The sequence below is a fragment of the Rhamphochromis longiceps genome, linkage group LG1, assembly GCF_057381845.1.
Source record: "Rhamphochromis longiceps isolate RC_006_pf linkage group LG1, R_longiceps_female_GT1.1, whole genome shotgun sequence".
NCBI lineage: Eukaryota > Metazoa > Chordata > Actinopteri > Cichliformes > Cichlidae > Rhamphochromis > Rhamphochromis longiceps.
The window spans coordinates 38,508,001-38,525,381 of NC_140557.1; the positions used below are offsets into that span (position 1 = coordinate 38,508,001).

The following is a 17,381-nucleotide window of genomic DNA, read 5'->3' on the forward strand; positions in this document are numbered from 1 at the left end:
TGCTGTGAAGATCACAGAGGCCATTCAGTATGTGGTGGAGTTTGCTAAACGCATCGACGGCTTCATGGATCTGTGCCAGAATGACCAGATCGTACTGCTGAAAGCTGGTGAGAGCACAGATTGGATTCATTTTCATTTCGCTTTTTTTAAACTTGTGAAAAGCACAACAACGACGTCGCAATAATCCAGATAAGGAAATCCCAGCAAGTAGATTTAATGCCCCGGGTGTTTTCAGCTGGAGGAGCCTTTCCTCTCAGTTTGTGTGTCCTCAGCATCTCCTCGTTTTCTCTGCCAGGCTCTCTGGAGGTCGTCTTTCTACGAATGTGCCGAGTGTTTGACTCGCAGAACAACACTGTCTTCTTCGATGGGAAGTTTGCAGGTCCTGAAGTCTTCAAAGCTTTAGGTGAGCAGAGTTCATTTTCTACTGAGGTGTCATAGGGTTTTTATCATCGATAAAACCCCTACATAAGCTCCAATTATAAATTAAAACCCCAAATTTATAAATTTAGGGTTAAAATAAATTAAAAGTATGAATTAAAAGTATAGATATTTGTGTGGGCAGTGCTACTTTCTAACAGCTGATAATAATCTGCTAATGTAGAAAGTCTGGTCGGATCTACTTATAACTGAGATGTGTCAAAACTCTACAGGTGTGCACCTATAGCACAGTCAGCTGACTGGACACAGTCACTCAAACTACTTCTATTTCTAAATATGAGGATTTTATAAGTGCCAGTGCAGCTCACAGGTCTGGGCTGGTATCCACACACATTCTGAGAATCCTTTCAGAGAGTTTCTAATGTGGGGCACGGAGGTGCAGTGGTTAGCACTGCCACCTCACAGCAAGACCAAGTGAATAGTTCAAAAAGTCAGCCGTCTCTCCAACCTCCCCTCCATCTCTAACTGTCTGCAGGTGGAGAAGGAACATCCTCTGAGGTTTAAACACTGCAGATATTCTTCTTCCTCCAGTACTGTTACACTTGGTTCTTCTGCCATTTTTTCCTCTCCTAAAGAAACTCTTAAGCCTCCTAAAAGTCTCCCTAGCCCCTCCTAACGGTTTTTCACTTCAGGAACTCTCTTAAGGGCTCAGACGCTTTGTGAATAACTTTTATCTCTACCAAGATTCAGTGCTAACTTTCAGGGGAAATATTTTCTTGGAATTTCATCACTACAGGCTTCTCTTAGTACTTGGAAGCTTTATCTGTTCCTGTATTGATTCCTGAGAGTCGGGTGGGGTCGTGTAACGCAGAAACAGAGTTGGAAAAAAGCCTCAGGTGTGCAAAAGCTGGTGCTTTCCTTGTTTTTCACTGATGAAAGGGGTTTGTAAGGTTGGACACATGTGGACCAGGTGGCTTGTGTTAAGGTTCAAAATTGAGGAGGGAGAGTACAAACCACCCATGGTCCAGAAGGTCTTGGTCAAACAATGATTTTAATGAACACACGTGTGGGAAGAACACTCTGTACGCCGACAGCAAGTGATCTCCGACTTAATCAAAGCATAAACAGATATTTTATAGCATCAGGGTTTGATTTACTGACGCCCCTTCATGCGTCACAGATACATTTTATACATAGATCAGATCAACACCACAATAGCTTTTCACCCAGAAGATCATCTTCTATTTTCATGGCTGGTACTTTCCGTTCTTGTCTTAAAGTGAATTGTTCCTCTTTCTTGCCGAGACATGACTAATCTCTCCTCTAAATAAATCTAACTCATGTGTGTGTGTGTGTGTGTTGACCTCACATGCTCTTTGTGTCACCTCTTCACCTACTGTCTGTGTCTCGTCCTCAAATGCTCTTTCTCAATTCACCTGTTGCACTTCTGACCTTTTACCAGACCAGAGGCTCACTGAGACTATATGTATGTCTTCTACTAAATAAATGTTTTAATCAAGAACCCCTACTAAAAGCTTAATATAAAATGATCTGATATATAAGTGTTTTGTAAGCATGTATTGCAATTCCTTCTATGGCTCCAAGTCACTTGCACAATAGATTGTCCGAACATCGCGCCGAACAAAGCTTCCGACCCCCAATTAATTGACCGAGCTCCAACTCTTTAATAAGCACAGATATGCATTGTGTATAAAATAGTCATAACTGCTTAAGGCCTTCTTAAAGCTATCTGTTACATTGTTAAAGCCTCGTCTTAGCCTGCTGCTCAAAATAACTTCCACTTCTGCAAAACTCTCCAAGCCTGTTTCCTGTCCTGTTACTTTTAGCCTTTCTGAAAGACACACTGTTTAAACCTCTAAACACAATATAAACTCCAGATTATATTATTAATGCAATGGTAATGATGACAATTATTTAACAATAGCAGTAAAATAATTTCCCTGCTCCACACTCCCTCTCTCGACCTCTGGCACACCAGAGGTCGCAATACATTGCGTCCTCGCTCAGCAAATCAGACAACCTCCTGTCATCTACTTGGTCCAGTAATAAACACCAGCTCCCATTCGAGAACACTCCATGTGTAAGCTTTGGTTTTCTCAGTCCCTCTCTGGTGGTTCAGCAAGCCTCGAGATCTCCAGGATCCTCGCCCCTCCTATGGTCGCCGAAATCGATCTTCTGCAAAGGAAACAAAACACCTTTTCCTGCATCTCCCTAACTTATCCTTTTTGGGACTCTGTAATCAAAAGCCTGATCCTAATTATGTTCTTAACTTATTGACTTATATTTATATATATTCTTCAACATTACTCATCCCTTTAAAACTCTTTAAGCCCTACTTTCACGTCCGGTTGCTCGCTCTATTTTTCCCTTATCTGATCATCAACATCCTGTGCACAAATTGTCGCTGCTGCAAGTTCCTCTACTCTAAAAGATCCAAAAGAAAACAACCACCTTAATCAATTAAGTTTAAGCATATAAGCAATTACTCCTGTATACATTTCATCATAGCTAAATGCTGCCTTGAAACAACTCCTGTGTGTTAACACTAACTTCATTTTAAAACCTCACATTTCCTATGTTATAACCCGTTTTGGTATAGCCTTTTTATTTCATTTTGCTCCTTTTAATGTAACAATACCTTCTAATTCTAGTTTATCAGACTTCACCAAAATATATGCTTTCCTTCCTCTTTGGTCCTTCTTTAAGTTCAGTTAAAAAGCTAAATGAATTTGAGGCCTTTTGCCTGGAATCAATACTGTCATGTGTGTTTCTTAACTCTGTGTCTGTAAGCGTGTGCAATCCTTCAATAACTTCAATAACTCATATCAAAAAATGCAATATGTATAAAAATCATTTCTATTTATAAGCTCTCCCCTTTATCCTAAACATACCACCTATGTAATATCTGTATGTGTAAGCCTACATTATAACCACTACTTCTAGAAATCAAAAAGAAATCAAAGCTGTTCTACTCCTTCAACCCTCACTAATTTTACCTCTAAGAATTATTCACAGCTTTGAAAAACCGGCATTGTATCTTCTAAACAGAATTCAGTTCTGTCATGGTCCTGGGCCATGTTGGCCCAGTATTCTTGGTTCCTTGTATTTTCGCTCCTTATTTAGGCCAGGTTTTCTGAGGTGTCCTGTTGTGGTGTTCCCTAAGTGTTTTTCCCTTTGTGACTCTTACCCCCTTGTGCCCCTCTGTGTATTTATGAGCTCTCGTCTCTCTTTGTGTTTATTCCATGTTTCCCCCAGCCTGTTATGTCTGTGTTCTCCCTCGGTCTCCCTGCATCTCTTGTGTATTTGCCCGGACCTCCCTGCATCCTCGTTTCTGGTTTGTGTTATTAGCTTACCCAGTTTAGGTTTCCGGTTTCTTGTTTTTCCACCAGTGCTGTTTTGTGCCCACCGTTGTAAATAAATATTCACCTGCACCAGAGCTGCCGCCTTTTGGGTCCTTTTCTACAACTCCACACGGCTTGCCCCGCAAACCGTGACAAGTTCACTTTTAATCCTTTAACCTTAACTTAAAAATAACAGTTTCAGTTTTACCATATCCAAATAATCAAAAACCCAAAAGGTCCTGAAATGATCCTAAATTATTAAACAATTAAATTAATACACCCTAAACCCCCCTTTATCTTGATACATTTCATGTGTCAAGATACTATACAAAACTTAAAAATGCTCAGTATTCCCCACTCATGTTCCAATCTATATCTTACAAATAAACTTAAAACAGAACAATTATCAGTCATGTGTTTCTACAATTAATGGTAACTGAGTTATATCAAAAAATATTTCCCCTTTAGCATTTAGCATTCTCCCAACAATATACTATAATCCCATAATCTAACCCCAGTCAATAAAACAAAACAGAAATTTTCTCTGGTAAAAGCAAATTGTTTGTCCACATTTATTCATCCTCACATTCACTCACACATTCACTCCATATTTTTGCTAATAGTGGAGCTTCCCGCGTCAGATTCTCCACCCTCAGCAAAATGAGCTCAGTCATTTTTTATTTTCCATAGGAAAATATTTCTTTATGCTTTTGGACTGGATTGACTCGCATAAAATCCTTTTTACAGGGACTTACGACCTGAATAGTCCCCAGGTAGCTTTCTCCTCAGCCAATTGCAATCTGGAAAGCCCCCCTATATTTGCTCCTCCCGAGAATTTTCAGCGCCGTTATTCACTGTTGCAGGCCTGCTTAAAACAGAAATGAAAAAAATAGAGCTAATTGTTAGCTCATAAAAACAAAACAAAATCACCTGACAGGTTTTCTTTAAGTGCACTGTTACAAAATAACGGGCCCAATTTTTAGACATGTCCATGTTTCCTAAAACTCCCTCTATTAAAAACAAAAACAACAACCCAAACCTAACTGACAGAATCAACCCATCACCACAACAACCTCAACAACCTTAAACACACAAGTCTTGCCACCACATAATTTCACCTCCTCAATACACCGAAAGTCTCATTAAAACCACACAATTTGCACACAAAAATCACCCCCTTTAACATACTTACATTCAGCATAAGACCCCCTTACAACAACATATCACTAAACTATAAATTTCCTACCCAACTCTGTACTTCTCTTGTCTGCCATGCTTCCTCTTCTGAAAGTCACTTCCTCAGTCACACACATACAGGAAGCTCCTACGTCACCACTCACTCCAGCTAATGTGCATACTGAGTCATCTCTCAAAAAGCTGTAACAACAGAAACATATGTTTAAACATTCCCAACTCATTAAATCATTTTATTTCTTTCTACAGTGATCACTGGTTTTGATCACTCAGTACGAGAGAGCACTCCTAAGTCACTCTTTTTAAAACTACTTTAATCACTTTTTGTTTACATAACTCACTCCCTTTGTCATATGGCTTCTTCTATTCCTCAATTACAAACTCAAATGCATTTTATTAAACATTCACACCATTGTATCATTCATACAAAATAGCAAGCTGTTCTTCATTGCATATGTTTGTGTTCTTAGCCAGGTTTAATCAGTGTCTATGCATTAAACTCCATGAGCTTGTCTTGTCTTTATAAGGTTAATGCATTTTCTGTTTGTGTATGTGAATTTGCATATGTTGCCTTTTGCAGTGTGTCAGACTCCTGCACAATTCTCCACTCAAGCCGTCAGTTGTCTTTCCCAAATTTGCTAACCCAAATTTTAAGTTCCCACCTTATTAACAGCATCCCTGCTCCTCAGCCAGAAGTTAGGGCCCACTTGTCAGGTTTATGGAGACATGGCGCTGTAAACAATTCAACCAGAAACTTGCCTTGGCATGTCCAGTCAAGTTAACCTACAGGTTTCTTCCGACCGCTGCATGGGGAGAATTGATCCAGGTCTCTTTCGCCCCTAAAGAAACACAACTGAGACATTTTCATTATTATCATAAGTACTTAAACTACCCGTTTCCCTCTCTCTGGTCAGAAATCCCAACTTATGTCATGTATATACGTGTAAGCAGGTCTTCATTGCTTTTCCTATGTATTTTGTTAATGTTCAGTGAGTGTAAGCTGCTTTCTTCATTGCCTCTATATGTTATAGTCAGGTTTAATTCATGCATCTTTTCCCTGATTTCTTAATTCAAAACTATCTCACTTCTGATTCTTTCCAGAAATAATTTCACATGTAACACTTTGTCTATGTATGTTTTCTATTCTTGTTTACCTCTTTGTTTGTGACGGTGGACATCTCTAAACCATCATGAGTTCAGGCTTTCATTTCAATCCTAATTACACCCTGTATTCTCACAGTCGAACTCGTCCGGCTTCGCCTCTCACTGGTCACTGTCCTCTTCTCTGTGTCCTTTTGTTGTCTTGAATTCCAGCAAACACAGTCTGTTTCTTCTCTGTTTCTCTTCAGTATTTTCCTTTTGGATCAAGTCCCAGCCTGGCAAAATACCACATTCAGTGCCTTTAAACAGTCATGTCACACTGTTCTTACCAGCCTGCTGTCCACCGTGCATGTTTCATCACGTGGTTTCTTCTTTTCTGTTGATCCTCTCAGTCATCTCTTTCAAGATTACTCCAAGCATGGCAAATCTGACAATCAATGTCCAGTGCTTTCCACAGCTCATTATCCCACTGTTCAACTGCCCCGCCTGTAATTTACAGTACATGTTGCACCGTGTGCTTTTCCATGCTGCTGCTGGTCCCGTCAATTTGGTTTCAGTGTTAACGAGTCAGTTGCACTGTCTTTTGGCTGCTGTTAATTCTTGAAGTCCACGATGTTCTGTCGGTCTTCATCAGGAGATTAACTGTCCTTTGAGCTTCTTCTCAGGATGGGGACAAGTGCGAGGTCAAGCTGTAAAATTTTAAGCCAAAATCTGGCCTGTTTTCTCCCAATTATGCTACTCTAGTGGTTTTGGCGCCGTACTCAAAATTCCAGGTTGAGAGAAGTCCACCTTTATTTATCTGTAATCTGTGTTGACACACTAAAACATACAATTAATATCCTTTTCATTTCTTTTCTCAAAACCTCCATTCGCTTTATCTGCCTAGAGTTTAACTCATCTGTTTCTCTCTCTGGGTGCTCACTCATCACAGTCACTTCCTTTTATGCGCATGTAACTTCCTGTCACACACACACAACTTCTCAGAGCAGCTCAAGCTGCTTTTCTGTTTCTGCAGGCTAATCAAACTTATTTTGTATTTACAATCTACAAACCCTCTGTAATTCTACTAACTTTTGATCTAAAATGTAGCATCATTCACACAATGATTTCATAATCCTCTCACACACACACCTTTTAAATAAACTAAACTCTTATAACATCACTCATGCATCTCTTAAATTAAAAACACTTTCAAACTTTAAAACATCCTACTTTACATCACCAAAGAAATACCTCTCACACCTTTATTCATCATTCAAAACCTTCTAGTCACCGCATTCACACACTTAAAGTGTGACCAGAGTTGAGGAATATAACTCAAAACACACTTTCCTAAGAGTATTTTAGACATGCTTGTCATAATCAAAAAGAGCAAGTAAAAAACAAAAAACAAACGAAAAATTGGAACCTCCATTAATTCTCACCGCACACACAAGAAATTAAAAATAAAACACACCAGCAACTAATGCTGGAGAAAAGTTACTACTGAAAGTGATGTGTTAGTCTTAAGTATATACAGTGCACTCAATATATTTATATATCTACATCCAAACTCAGTCAATTACTATACATCCACTACGGCAACTCAAAACTTTATTTATAGTCCTCTAATAAACATAAATGGCATTTTAAACACACACTCTACAATGTTTGCAGCAGTATTTGTAAAACCAACTGTGGCTTAAACAGTTCACTGCTTACTCATTTGCATTTTCACTCACACACACACCGTCTAAAAATAGCTCCAGCATTGCCTCAGACTCCTTTCACACAGAGATCTCTTATTTTATATTACAACGACGTCTTATATTTACAACCACTGTCAGATCTGTCAGCTTTAGCGCCTACACAATTTCGACAAATTTAAAATAACCGCCCAGCGGATAAACTCCCTGAGTTTTTTGCGACCAATTAACCAGTATCAAGACTTTAACTGTTTCTGGCCTCATCTCTAAAATCCCTAACCCAATTTAAAAGCATCAACCAACCCAAACTTTGCCTGAAGCTCTAATTTTGGCGTTTCACAGCCAAGGCTTACCCCAAAGTGTTAAGTTAAAGTTACACGCCCGAAGTCCAACTTCTCCTGTCCAAAAAAGCGCAGACTACCGTTCCAAACGGTAAGGAGACTCTATCTCCTAGTTATTCTGGAGTGCCCCAAGCTCCACAGTGACCAACTGACTATCCCTCTTCGAGGACAATGCCTAAGCGTCCTTGGCATTGGCAAGCATTACCTCTGAGCACTGCGCTTCCTAGAACCCCCACGGTTCCGTTCTAAAATAATTTATAATACTTTGAAACAACAATCAACACCCGAAACAAGTGTATAACTGAGGCAGGTGCAACCTAGTGGTCAATGGAGACTCCAACTCACAAAATGACCGCTCAGGTCCACTCTTATGACCAAATTTGGACTCTAACCAACACAATAACCAATTCCCTACCAAACTACTTGAGACTCGAACTCAATTTCTTTGGGACTTCAACCCAGTATTTAAACTTTTCCTGGCAGACTCTAACTGCTTCAACTCATGAAATTTTCATCAAAATCAAAACAGACATCCACCAGTAATTTCAGTGAGTAGACTTAAATCTTATCATGTCCAATTTGGCACACTTTGGAAATAATTCAACAGGTAGTGCCTTACCTTTTGGATAAGCCGGCTTATGCCCACTCACTTCGACCACTGGAATTCATGTCTGCCCGTCAGACCACCTCAGAGACCACCAAATTTCTCCATCTAAACCTCCAATCCTCCCTCCTCAATCCCGGACGAGCCCCCAAATGTTAAGGTTCAAAATTGAGGAGGGAGAGTACAAACCACCCATGGTCCAGAAGGTCTTGGTCAAACAATGATTTTAATGAACACACGTGTGGGAAGAACACTCTGTACGCCGACAGCAAGTGATCTCCGACTTAATCAAAGCATAAACAGATATTTTATAGCATCAGGGTTTGATTTACTGACGCCCCTTCATGCGTCACAGATACATTTTATACATAGATCAGATCGACACCACAATAGCTTTTCACCCAGAAGATCATCTTCTATTTTCATGGCTGGTACTTTCCGTTCTTGTCTTAAAGTGAATTGTTCCTCTTTCTTGCCGAGACATGACTAATCTCTCCTCTAAATAAATCTAACTCATGTGTGTGTGTGTGTGTTGACCTCACATGCTCTTTGTGTCACCTCTTCACCTACTGTCTGTGTCTCGTCCTCAAATGCTCTTTCTCAATTCACCTGTTGCACTTCTGACCTTTTACCAGACCAGAGGCTCACTGAGACTATATGTATGTCTTCTACTAAATAAATGTTTTAATCAAGAACCCCTACTAAAAGCTTAATATAAAATGATCTGATATATAAGTGTTTTGTAAGCATGTATTGCAATTCCTTCTATGGCTCCAAGTCACTTGCACAATAGATTGTCCGAACATCGCGCCGAACAAAGCTTCCGACCCCCAATTAATTGACCGAGCTCCAACTCTTTAATAAGCACAGATATGCATTGTGTATAAAATAGTCATAACTGCTTAAGGCCTTCTTAAAGCTATCTGTTACATTGTTAAAGCCTCGTCTTAGCCTGCTGCTCAAAATAACTTCCACTTCTGCAAAACTCTCCAAGCCTGTTTCCTGTCCTGTTACTTTTAGCCTTTCTGAAAGACACACTGTTTAAACCTCTAAACACAATATAAACTCCAGATTATATTATTAATGCAATGGTAATGATGACAATTATTTAACAATAGCAGTAAAATAATTTCCCTGCTCCACACTTGTTTGGTTCAGGTTCCTGGTTTTCATGTGTGGAAAAGTTGGTGTAGCATGGGACCTGAGCAATGGAAATGTGACATTACTTCCTGTATTACTCTGAGCAGGGTTACTGCTCAGAGTAATACAGGAAGTAATGTCACATTTCCATCAGGTTTTCTTCCTGATTTTTCATCCTTTCCTGTGTGCCCTCTGAACAGAGTGGAATCAGATGCCTGCTTTTCTTTCTTTCTCAGACTAAAGTTTGAACACTCGTGCAGCTGCTTTGACTTGCAGCCTGCCACAGAGGAAGACCGTGCCTCCAAATCACATGTCCTCCTTCTCTTTAGTGCTTCTCTTTGACTGAAGATGCGTCTTTTTAACATTTTTTAACTACTCCAAACATCTCAAGATGCATCAGAAAAGAAGCCACCCCAAAAAAAGTAACAGGGAACGTTTGGCTGCTTCTTTGGATCATCGATCACAAAAGCACAGGAATGATGTCGCAGTTCTTGTCTGTTGGATTGTCTTAAATAATAAAATATGTGTTGATGTGATAATTACATTTTCTACAACGCTACTGATGCAATCTGACGTTTCTGTTGGCCTCTGTAAGTCACTGAGCATGTTTCCGGTGTTTTCCGTGTTCTCCCAGGCTGTGATGATTTCATCACGGCGGTGTTCGACTTTGCTAAGAGCATGTGCTCGCTGCACCTATCAGAGGACGAGCTTGCTCTCTTCTCAGCGTTCATTCTGCTTTCTGCAGGTACGTCCTTCCTTCACCATCTGATCAGATGTTCTACACTGACTTGTTGAGTTAAATAACTGTGTGTGTGTGTGTGTGTGTGTGTGTGTGTGTGTGTGTGTGTGTGTGTGTGTGTGTTTGTTTAGATCGGTCGTGGCTGCAGGAGAAGCTGCAGGTGGAGAAGCTGCAGCAGAAGACTCAGCTTGCTCTGCAACATGTGCTGCAGAAGAACCAGAGAGAGGACGAAGTCCTGAACAAGGTACCCGTGGTGCATGCAAACCTCTGTGTGTGTGTGTGTGTGTGTGTGTGTGACACACACACACACAGAGTACATGAATGGAGCGTAAACATGCAGACGGGAACTAAACTAAAAATTATACTCAAATTTGAGCCACACAGACTTTTCTGAAAAGTTCGAGCTTAACATCCGAAAAAGTGCTTAACTATTTTTTTCAGCATTTTAGTAAAACAGTTAATTTGAAAATGAATAGATAACAATGATAACTAAACATTTAAATATGATTTTGATTAAAGTCTTTGAGCAGACTGTTAGATTCATAATTACAGAAACATACACAGTGATGTCTGCAATGAACGCACTGTATTGTGCTTGTCGATGTACTTGTCAACTCAGAAACAGTTTGACGCACAACTGAAAGTTGTTGTGGTTATCAGTATTCTTTTGTTGCACCAATGAGTTGGTTGTAGATGCAAAAAATCATAATAATGTGCTGGCAGAGAAAACTAACCAAAAACATGGTAAATATAATCCAGCAGGGCATGCCTAATGGAGAAATAGCTCTTTGCTGCCCTGTTGTGGACAAGTGTGGAAGTACAACTGTATAACTCATATTTCTCCACTGAGCACCAGTGAAGTTAAGGGTGTAAGAATACTCATGAGACTGTGTATGGTAGACTCTTTGTGATCACATTACACATTATTCTAAAGAGCTAAACATTAATTTATTCCCACTTCCTTTCTTCGTCTTTTTCTTCTTCTTCTTCTTTTTTTCACTTCTCCGCTTCTATCCTAATTTCTCTTTGTCTCCTCTTTTCTATTCTTGTTTCCTTGTCTCCTCCCTTTCCTTGCCTCTTTCTTCTCATTTCTCCCATCAGCTCAGATGTGAGGCGTCAGCGTTGCGTTCGCTGTGCAGTCGACACACTGAGAAGCTGTGCACGTTCAGAGCCGTTTACCCGGACATCGTTCGATCGCACTTCCCTCCTCTTTATAAGGAGCTGTTCGGTGCTGACCTCGAACTGACCCTGCAGAACAGCGACTGAACTGTCACTGGCACCAAAGCCGGTGTATCCAGACAGATTGCGCCCAGTTTCCATAGACACTGCGGACGGGGTGGCGTCCTACACAGCCGAAGATGGCGACTGTGCAGCTGCTGTACTTCATCTCCTGGACACCTGACACAGACACAAAGAAACCCGAGTTCATCTTCTCCTCAGTTTGTTTTTCCTCCTCCTCGTCCTCCTCTCGTGTCTGTGAGTTTGCTCTGAGGAGTCAGGTGGTCTCATTAGCCCACGTCATGTATCCAGGCTTCTGAACCTGGATCAGACTCACCTCTAACAGTACTCGCACTGATACTTGTTTTTTGTTTCGTTTACCTGATTGTTAAAGCTTTGAGTTTCCTGCGTTTGTTGGAGAGAATGATGTTGGATCCATTGACTTGTCCACAGACAGTTTTACTTTATGATCAAAAGATTAAAAGGTAGCAAAAATAATTTCCTAATTTTAATTTGCAAAGTAAAATTGTTCTTACCCTTTGTGAGAGTGAGTGCATATGAAAAGCACCACATTCACACAGCTGCTTCTACAACTTTGGATACTTTGTGGAAATGTTATGTTACATTGATCATAGTCTCAGCTGATATTAGCAAAATGATCAAATAATCCCAACGTCCTCTTGACTTCTATCAAGTGACATCAGTTGCAACATTTTCAGTGCTATTTACTGAAAATACTGTATGAGTCATTGCTCAGATACATAGCACAGCACCACAGCCGTGATCTCCAGTTCCAAAGTGACAAAAACTGCATTTCCTTTAATCACCACTTGATGCTAGCTCTGAAAGTGAGTCGGTGCATAGAGACTCCTATGTTGGAATGCCAAACTTACAAAACAATACAAACATTTATTTTGGAATCTGTAGTTTTTTAACTCATCCATTTAGCTTAAAGTCATTCAATTCAATTTTATTTATACAGCGCCAAAGAAGTCGCTTCAAGGCGCTTTATATTGTACAGTAGACCCTACAATAATAGATACAGAGAAAAAAACGAACAATCAAATGACCCCCTATGAGCAAGCACTTTGGCGACAGTGGGAAGGAAAAACTCTCTTTTAACAGGAAGAAACCTCCGGCAGAACCAGGCTTAGGGAGGGGCGGGGCCATCTGCTGTGATTGGTTGGGGCAAGAGAAGGAAGACAGGATAGAGACATGCTGTGGAGGAGAGCCAGAGCTTAATAACAGGTATGATTCAGTGCAGAGAGGTCTATTAACACAAGTCCCATGATGCATTGAAGAAACACCCAGTGCATCATGGGAATCCCCCAGCAGCCTATGCCTATGACAGCATAACTAAGGGAGGACTCAGGGTCACATGATCCAGCCCTAAATATATCCTATTGTCATGGCTGCTTAATTGATGGCTGTCTGCCTTTATTGAAATTATGTGACAACTGGTATGTGCTGCTGTGAGTTGCAGACTGTACAAGCTCTGTGCTTTGTTTTTGGTGAGTGAAATTATAGTCATTTATACGTCTATTACTAACTAGCAGATAGCACATGTGTTTCTGTGCATTGCATTCATAGCAGCTTGCTAACCAAGCTTGCTACCATCAGCTCATACCTCATACTCAGCAAATATTGTGACATCCATCATCAAAAAAAAAAAAAAAAGTTCAAAAACGATGGGTAGTCGTCCATCTTTTATATACAGTCTATTAGGCCCACTAAGGAAATATCAAATCAATAACTGAGAAAAGAAGAAAACTCAAATGAATCCATGTGTTAAATTAAAGCTGTTCCTGTTTCTGCAGTGGTCTGGGACCAGTCTGCGTTCGTTTCCAGTCTCTATGAGGCATACAGTGCAAAATCTGGTTCTGTTTGTGTGCCATGATGTTCGTACTGCCATCAAAGCAACTCGGTGGTTGTTCACAACACTTTCGATGAGCTCTTCTCCTTTGTACCAGGGTGCCGTGTTCTGGTGTACATGTGTGGCCCCCTGTGTATGCAAACCTTTTATTTTATGTTATTTTTAGCACAAGCTGTCTGCTGTGTCGAAGAGTTGTAGAGCTTTCACATCATGGTGTATCTGCCCTCTGTGACTGTCATTAACTCTGTCCTAACTTTCACTGCAGGGCCCAGGGTGTAGCTGATGAAATAACACAGGATAAATACAGATTCTGCTTCATCAGTCACCATTTCTTTCAATTTACCTGAAGATGAGTTGTTTTTTGTTTTTAAATCTGATTTGATGAGTAATAAACTACTGTGCAGTGCTGTCAGCAAGATTATATTGAGGCCTCATCCCTTCTGAGGCATCAAATCCCCAAAGTTCTCTGTTTTAGATGTTAATGTTGTGTCTTTTCTTGTAGCCAAGGAGACAAACTAAATAGTAAACATGATGAAGACAGCTGATTAATTTTACCCAATATAACGAATGATTTTTATCGGTTAAATTGTGTGTAATTAAAACACCCATGCGACAGGTCCTCCTCCCTTCAGCAGCAGAGATTTAACAGCCATAGAATCAGTCTCTATGATTTCACCGTGACCCCCATCCTCCCTTGCATTCATCCAGCCTCCTCCTCCTCAGCTGCCCATCTGTTGCATGTGTCCCGGCACCTCCTGCAGATATTCACAGCAGTAAATCTTTAGCACCACCTGGTGGCTGTGACACTGAGCTGTATATTTTACTTTGTGTGTGCTTAAAAGCTTTTTACTCTGTTAGATGCTGGAAAAAGAATGCAACATTTAAACTTTTCCCTTTCCTGTAAAACAAGAATATGCAGCAAGCCTCCACTCAGATTAGCAGACACACTTTACAAATTACACAGAGGATTACAAAAGTAAAAACAAAGAAACAATTAAACATGTGTTATCCCTCCTGTATTTCCAAAAGAAAAATCATGTTAACATGATTAGAATTCAATATAATAAGAGCAATACTACAAAAAACAAGCTTTGAGGAGCAATACTGACCCTGCCTCATAGGAAGAAACAACAACTATGCAGTGTGAAGAAAGGGATGTGTTGCACTAAAGGCAGTCTCTCCACTGCCTAGAGTGTGTGTGTGTGTGTGTGTGTGTGTGTGTGTGTGTGTGTGTGTGTGTGTGTGTGTGTGTGTGTGTGTGTGTGTGTGTGTGTCCACCCCTGTTTGTGGAATTTTTACCCACGTGCAGCATCAGAACAGAAGAAAGTCACAGTGAATGAATCCATGAGACTTGCTGTCAAACGTCTGTTTGGTTGTTTTTGTGCCTCTTAGGCAGCAAAAACACACCAGTCACAGGTCCCAGACTGTGGAAGTGAGCTCCTCTGAATCTTAATAAAAAAAAAAAAACACAACGCATGGCTTCAGACTTGAGAAAGTCACAGATAGTGTTGGGTCTGTGTTTCCACAAGCCCCACTAGTTTAGAGACTTATTCTCGTTAACGACAAAAACAAGACGAACATCTTTTACTTGCTAGCAAGGGAGGCCCCAGCCGGCGTCTCAGAAAGTACTCTGAATCCTTTTTTTTTTTTTTTTTTTTTTTTTTTTTTTTGCCCGTCCCGTTTGGCTCTTTTGCCATCAGAATTCTTTCTTCGTCTAAAGGTGAAGAAAGATGCCCAACGGATTTACTTTACCAAATGGACCGTCCCAGCCTTGCCGTAATGGTCTATTTGATTCACCCTTTTTTTTAAATTGTTTATTTTATTTTCACTTGCTAAATACGGGACAGATTTGACTGGGGAAAAGAAAGAGGGAAAGAAAAACAGCGGGGAAGAGGGACGGGGATAAAGGGCAAAAAACAACAAAATAAGCGGACAAAAAATCCATCTATCAATCACCTGGATCACCTGTTGAGAAAGAAAAAAGAGAAAACAAGCAGAAAAAAAAAAAAGAGCAACATAATAAACAACATCAGGATGATATATGTGAATATAACAGTAAATACTAAATATTAAACATTACTGTGCAGCACGTAAGATCGACAGCGCACAGTGTGCTTTGAGGTAGGAGCCAAAAAGGGTGTAGTTTGTGTTTGTGAGCACCCGTGTGTACAGCCTGTGAGCAAAACTCCAGACGTCCAGAACACAAGAGGCCAAGGAAGACCAACAGAGGGGCAGCCGCGCCACTATCCCAGAAAGACCTGAGGAAAGCCCCAGATGAGGGGTCAGTCAGCAGCCGCGGAGCCAAAGCCAGGGGGGGTTGCAGTGACGTGCCCGTGAGCTCCGCCTGCAACCAACTGTGCCAGAGTGACCGAGCTCCAGGCCGAGAGGCTGAGGGCACCCCACCCCCGAAGTGAGAATCATTGAGAATAAATAATTTATTTTTGGTAAGACCATCATTTTTATAGCGGCAACCCTTCCCATGAGTGATATGGGTAGACATTTCCATCTAGCCAGATCGCCTTCTACCTTCTTTAAAAGTGGGATATGGTTTAATTTAGTTAGATCTGCAAGCTTGGGAGAAACATTAATACCTAAATATTTTATATTTCCCGATTGTGGTAGTGTTGAAGAAGAATTATGGAGGGAGCAATTAATCGGGAGGACTGTAGATTTTGACCAGTTAATTGAGTAATCTGATATTCTTGCAAAAGAGTTTATCAATTCAATCACCCCAGAGATATTGGTTTGTGAGTTTTGGAGAAAAAGTAACACATCATCCACATAAAGGCTGATTTTATGTTCCACATTATTTGTGGTGAATACAACGTTTTATAGAAATTCCTGAAAATGTTGTTTATTTGTTTCGGGTCATATACTGTGTTCCCAGATGAATCTTGAACAGCACATACAGTTGTTTTTTCTTTATTTATTTTTGGCTGGTGTGCTAGAAATTGACCGGATTTATTACCATGTTTGTAATTTTGTAAGCTACGTACTAAGAATTCTGTTTTTTTATTTTTATTTTATCAATTATCTCATTTAATTCTAGTTTTGTTTTGCGTATTTTGTTCAATGTTTCCTGATCTTGGTGGGACGCGTAGGCTTTTTCTAAGGATTTGATGCTTTTTTCTAATTCCTGAATATTCTCTGAATCCTACCACAAAATGACCCCGGCGACGGCCTCCGCTTGCTGCCTTTTATTGGGAAGACAGTTCACACAATACACATCACAGCAAAGCAACGCCCACCATAACCCCCCAAAAATGGTTCTAAGACAAGGCACTATGTGTGTGTATGTGTAAACATCTGTATGCATGTGAGAGTGTGTGTGTGTGTGTGTGTGTGTGTTTGAGTGAGTGTGTGAGAAGTTGTGTCTCTATGTATGCATGACTTCCTGCTCACCAAAAGGATCATAAAAGCAGGAAGCAACATCACAAGAAACAGATCTTTCAGATAGAATGTATCTGCAATAAAAGCCTCTCCAGCCAGTGGTCAGAGACAAAGGAATGTCTTGATCCTATAGATTGAACTCAGACCTTACAAATTTAAGAAGCACAATGACAACATTCAACAATTAGACTTTACAGATAGCATTACACCAAAGAGTAGAAGTTAACAAGACTAGTGATTTTACTTTGGAAATGGGATGATTCAACAGTCTCGTTTGATCTAATGATAATTCTTTCTCTTTTTGTTGTAAGTTCATTGTATATAAATATTCTTATTTACATATTAAAAGAAATGTT

The 17,381-nt window shown here is 40.2% G+C and overlaps 1 protein-coding gene across 2 annotated transcripts in view; it reads left to right on the forward strand.

Annotated features, from left to right (window-relative positions):
• LOC146679162 (nuclear receptor ROR-alpha A-like) overlaps window positions 1-16,630 on the forward strand; it is a 192,424-nt gene extending 175,794 nt beyond the window's left edge. For both annotated transcript variants that reach the window (XM_085408569.1, XM_085408577.1), the window contains 5 exons: window positions 1-107; window positions 296-403; window positions 10,440-10,550; window positions 10,676-10,788; window positions 11,646-16,630. The exon at window positions 1-107 is cut by the window's left edge and continues 26 nt beyond it. In XM_085408569.1, the coding sequence (XP_085264695.1) occupies window positions 1-107; window positions 296-403; window positions 10,440-10,550; window positions 10,676-10,788; window positions 11,646-11,810 (604 nt within the window). In that variant the 3' untranslated portion in view covers window positions 11,811-16,630. The remainder of the gene's footprint in view (window positions 108-295; window positions 404-10,439; window positions 10,551-10,675; window positions 10,789-11,645) is intronic.
• Window positions 16,631-17,381: the final 751 nt, after the last annotated feature.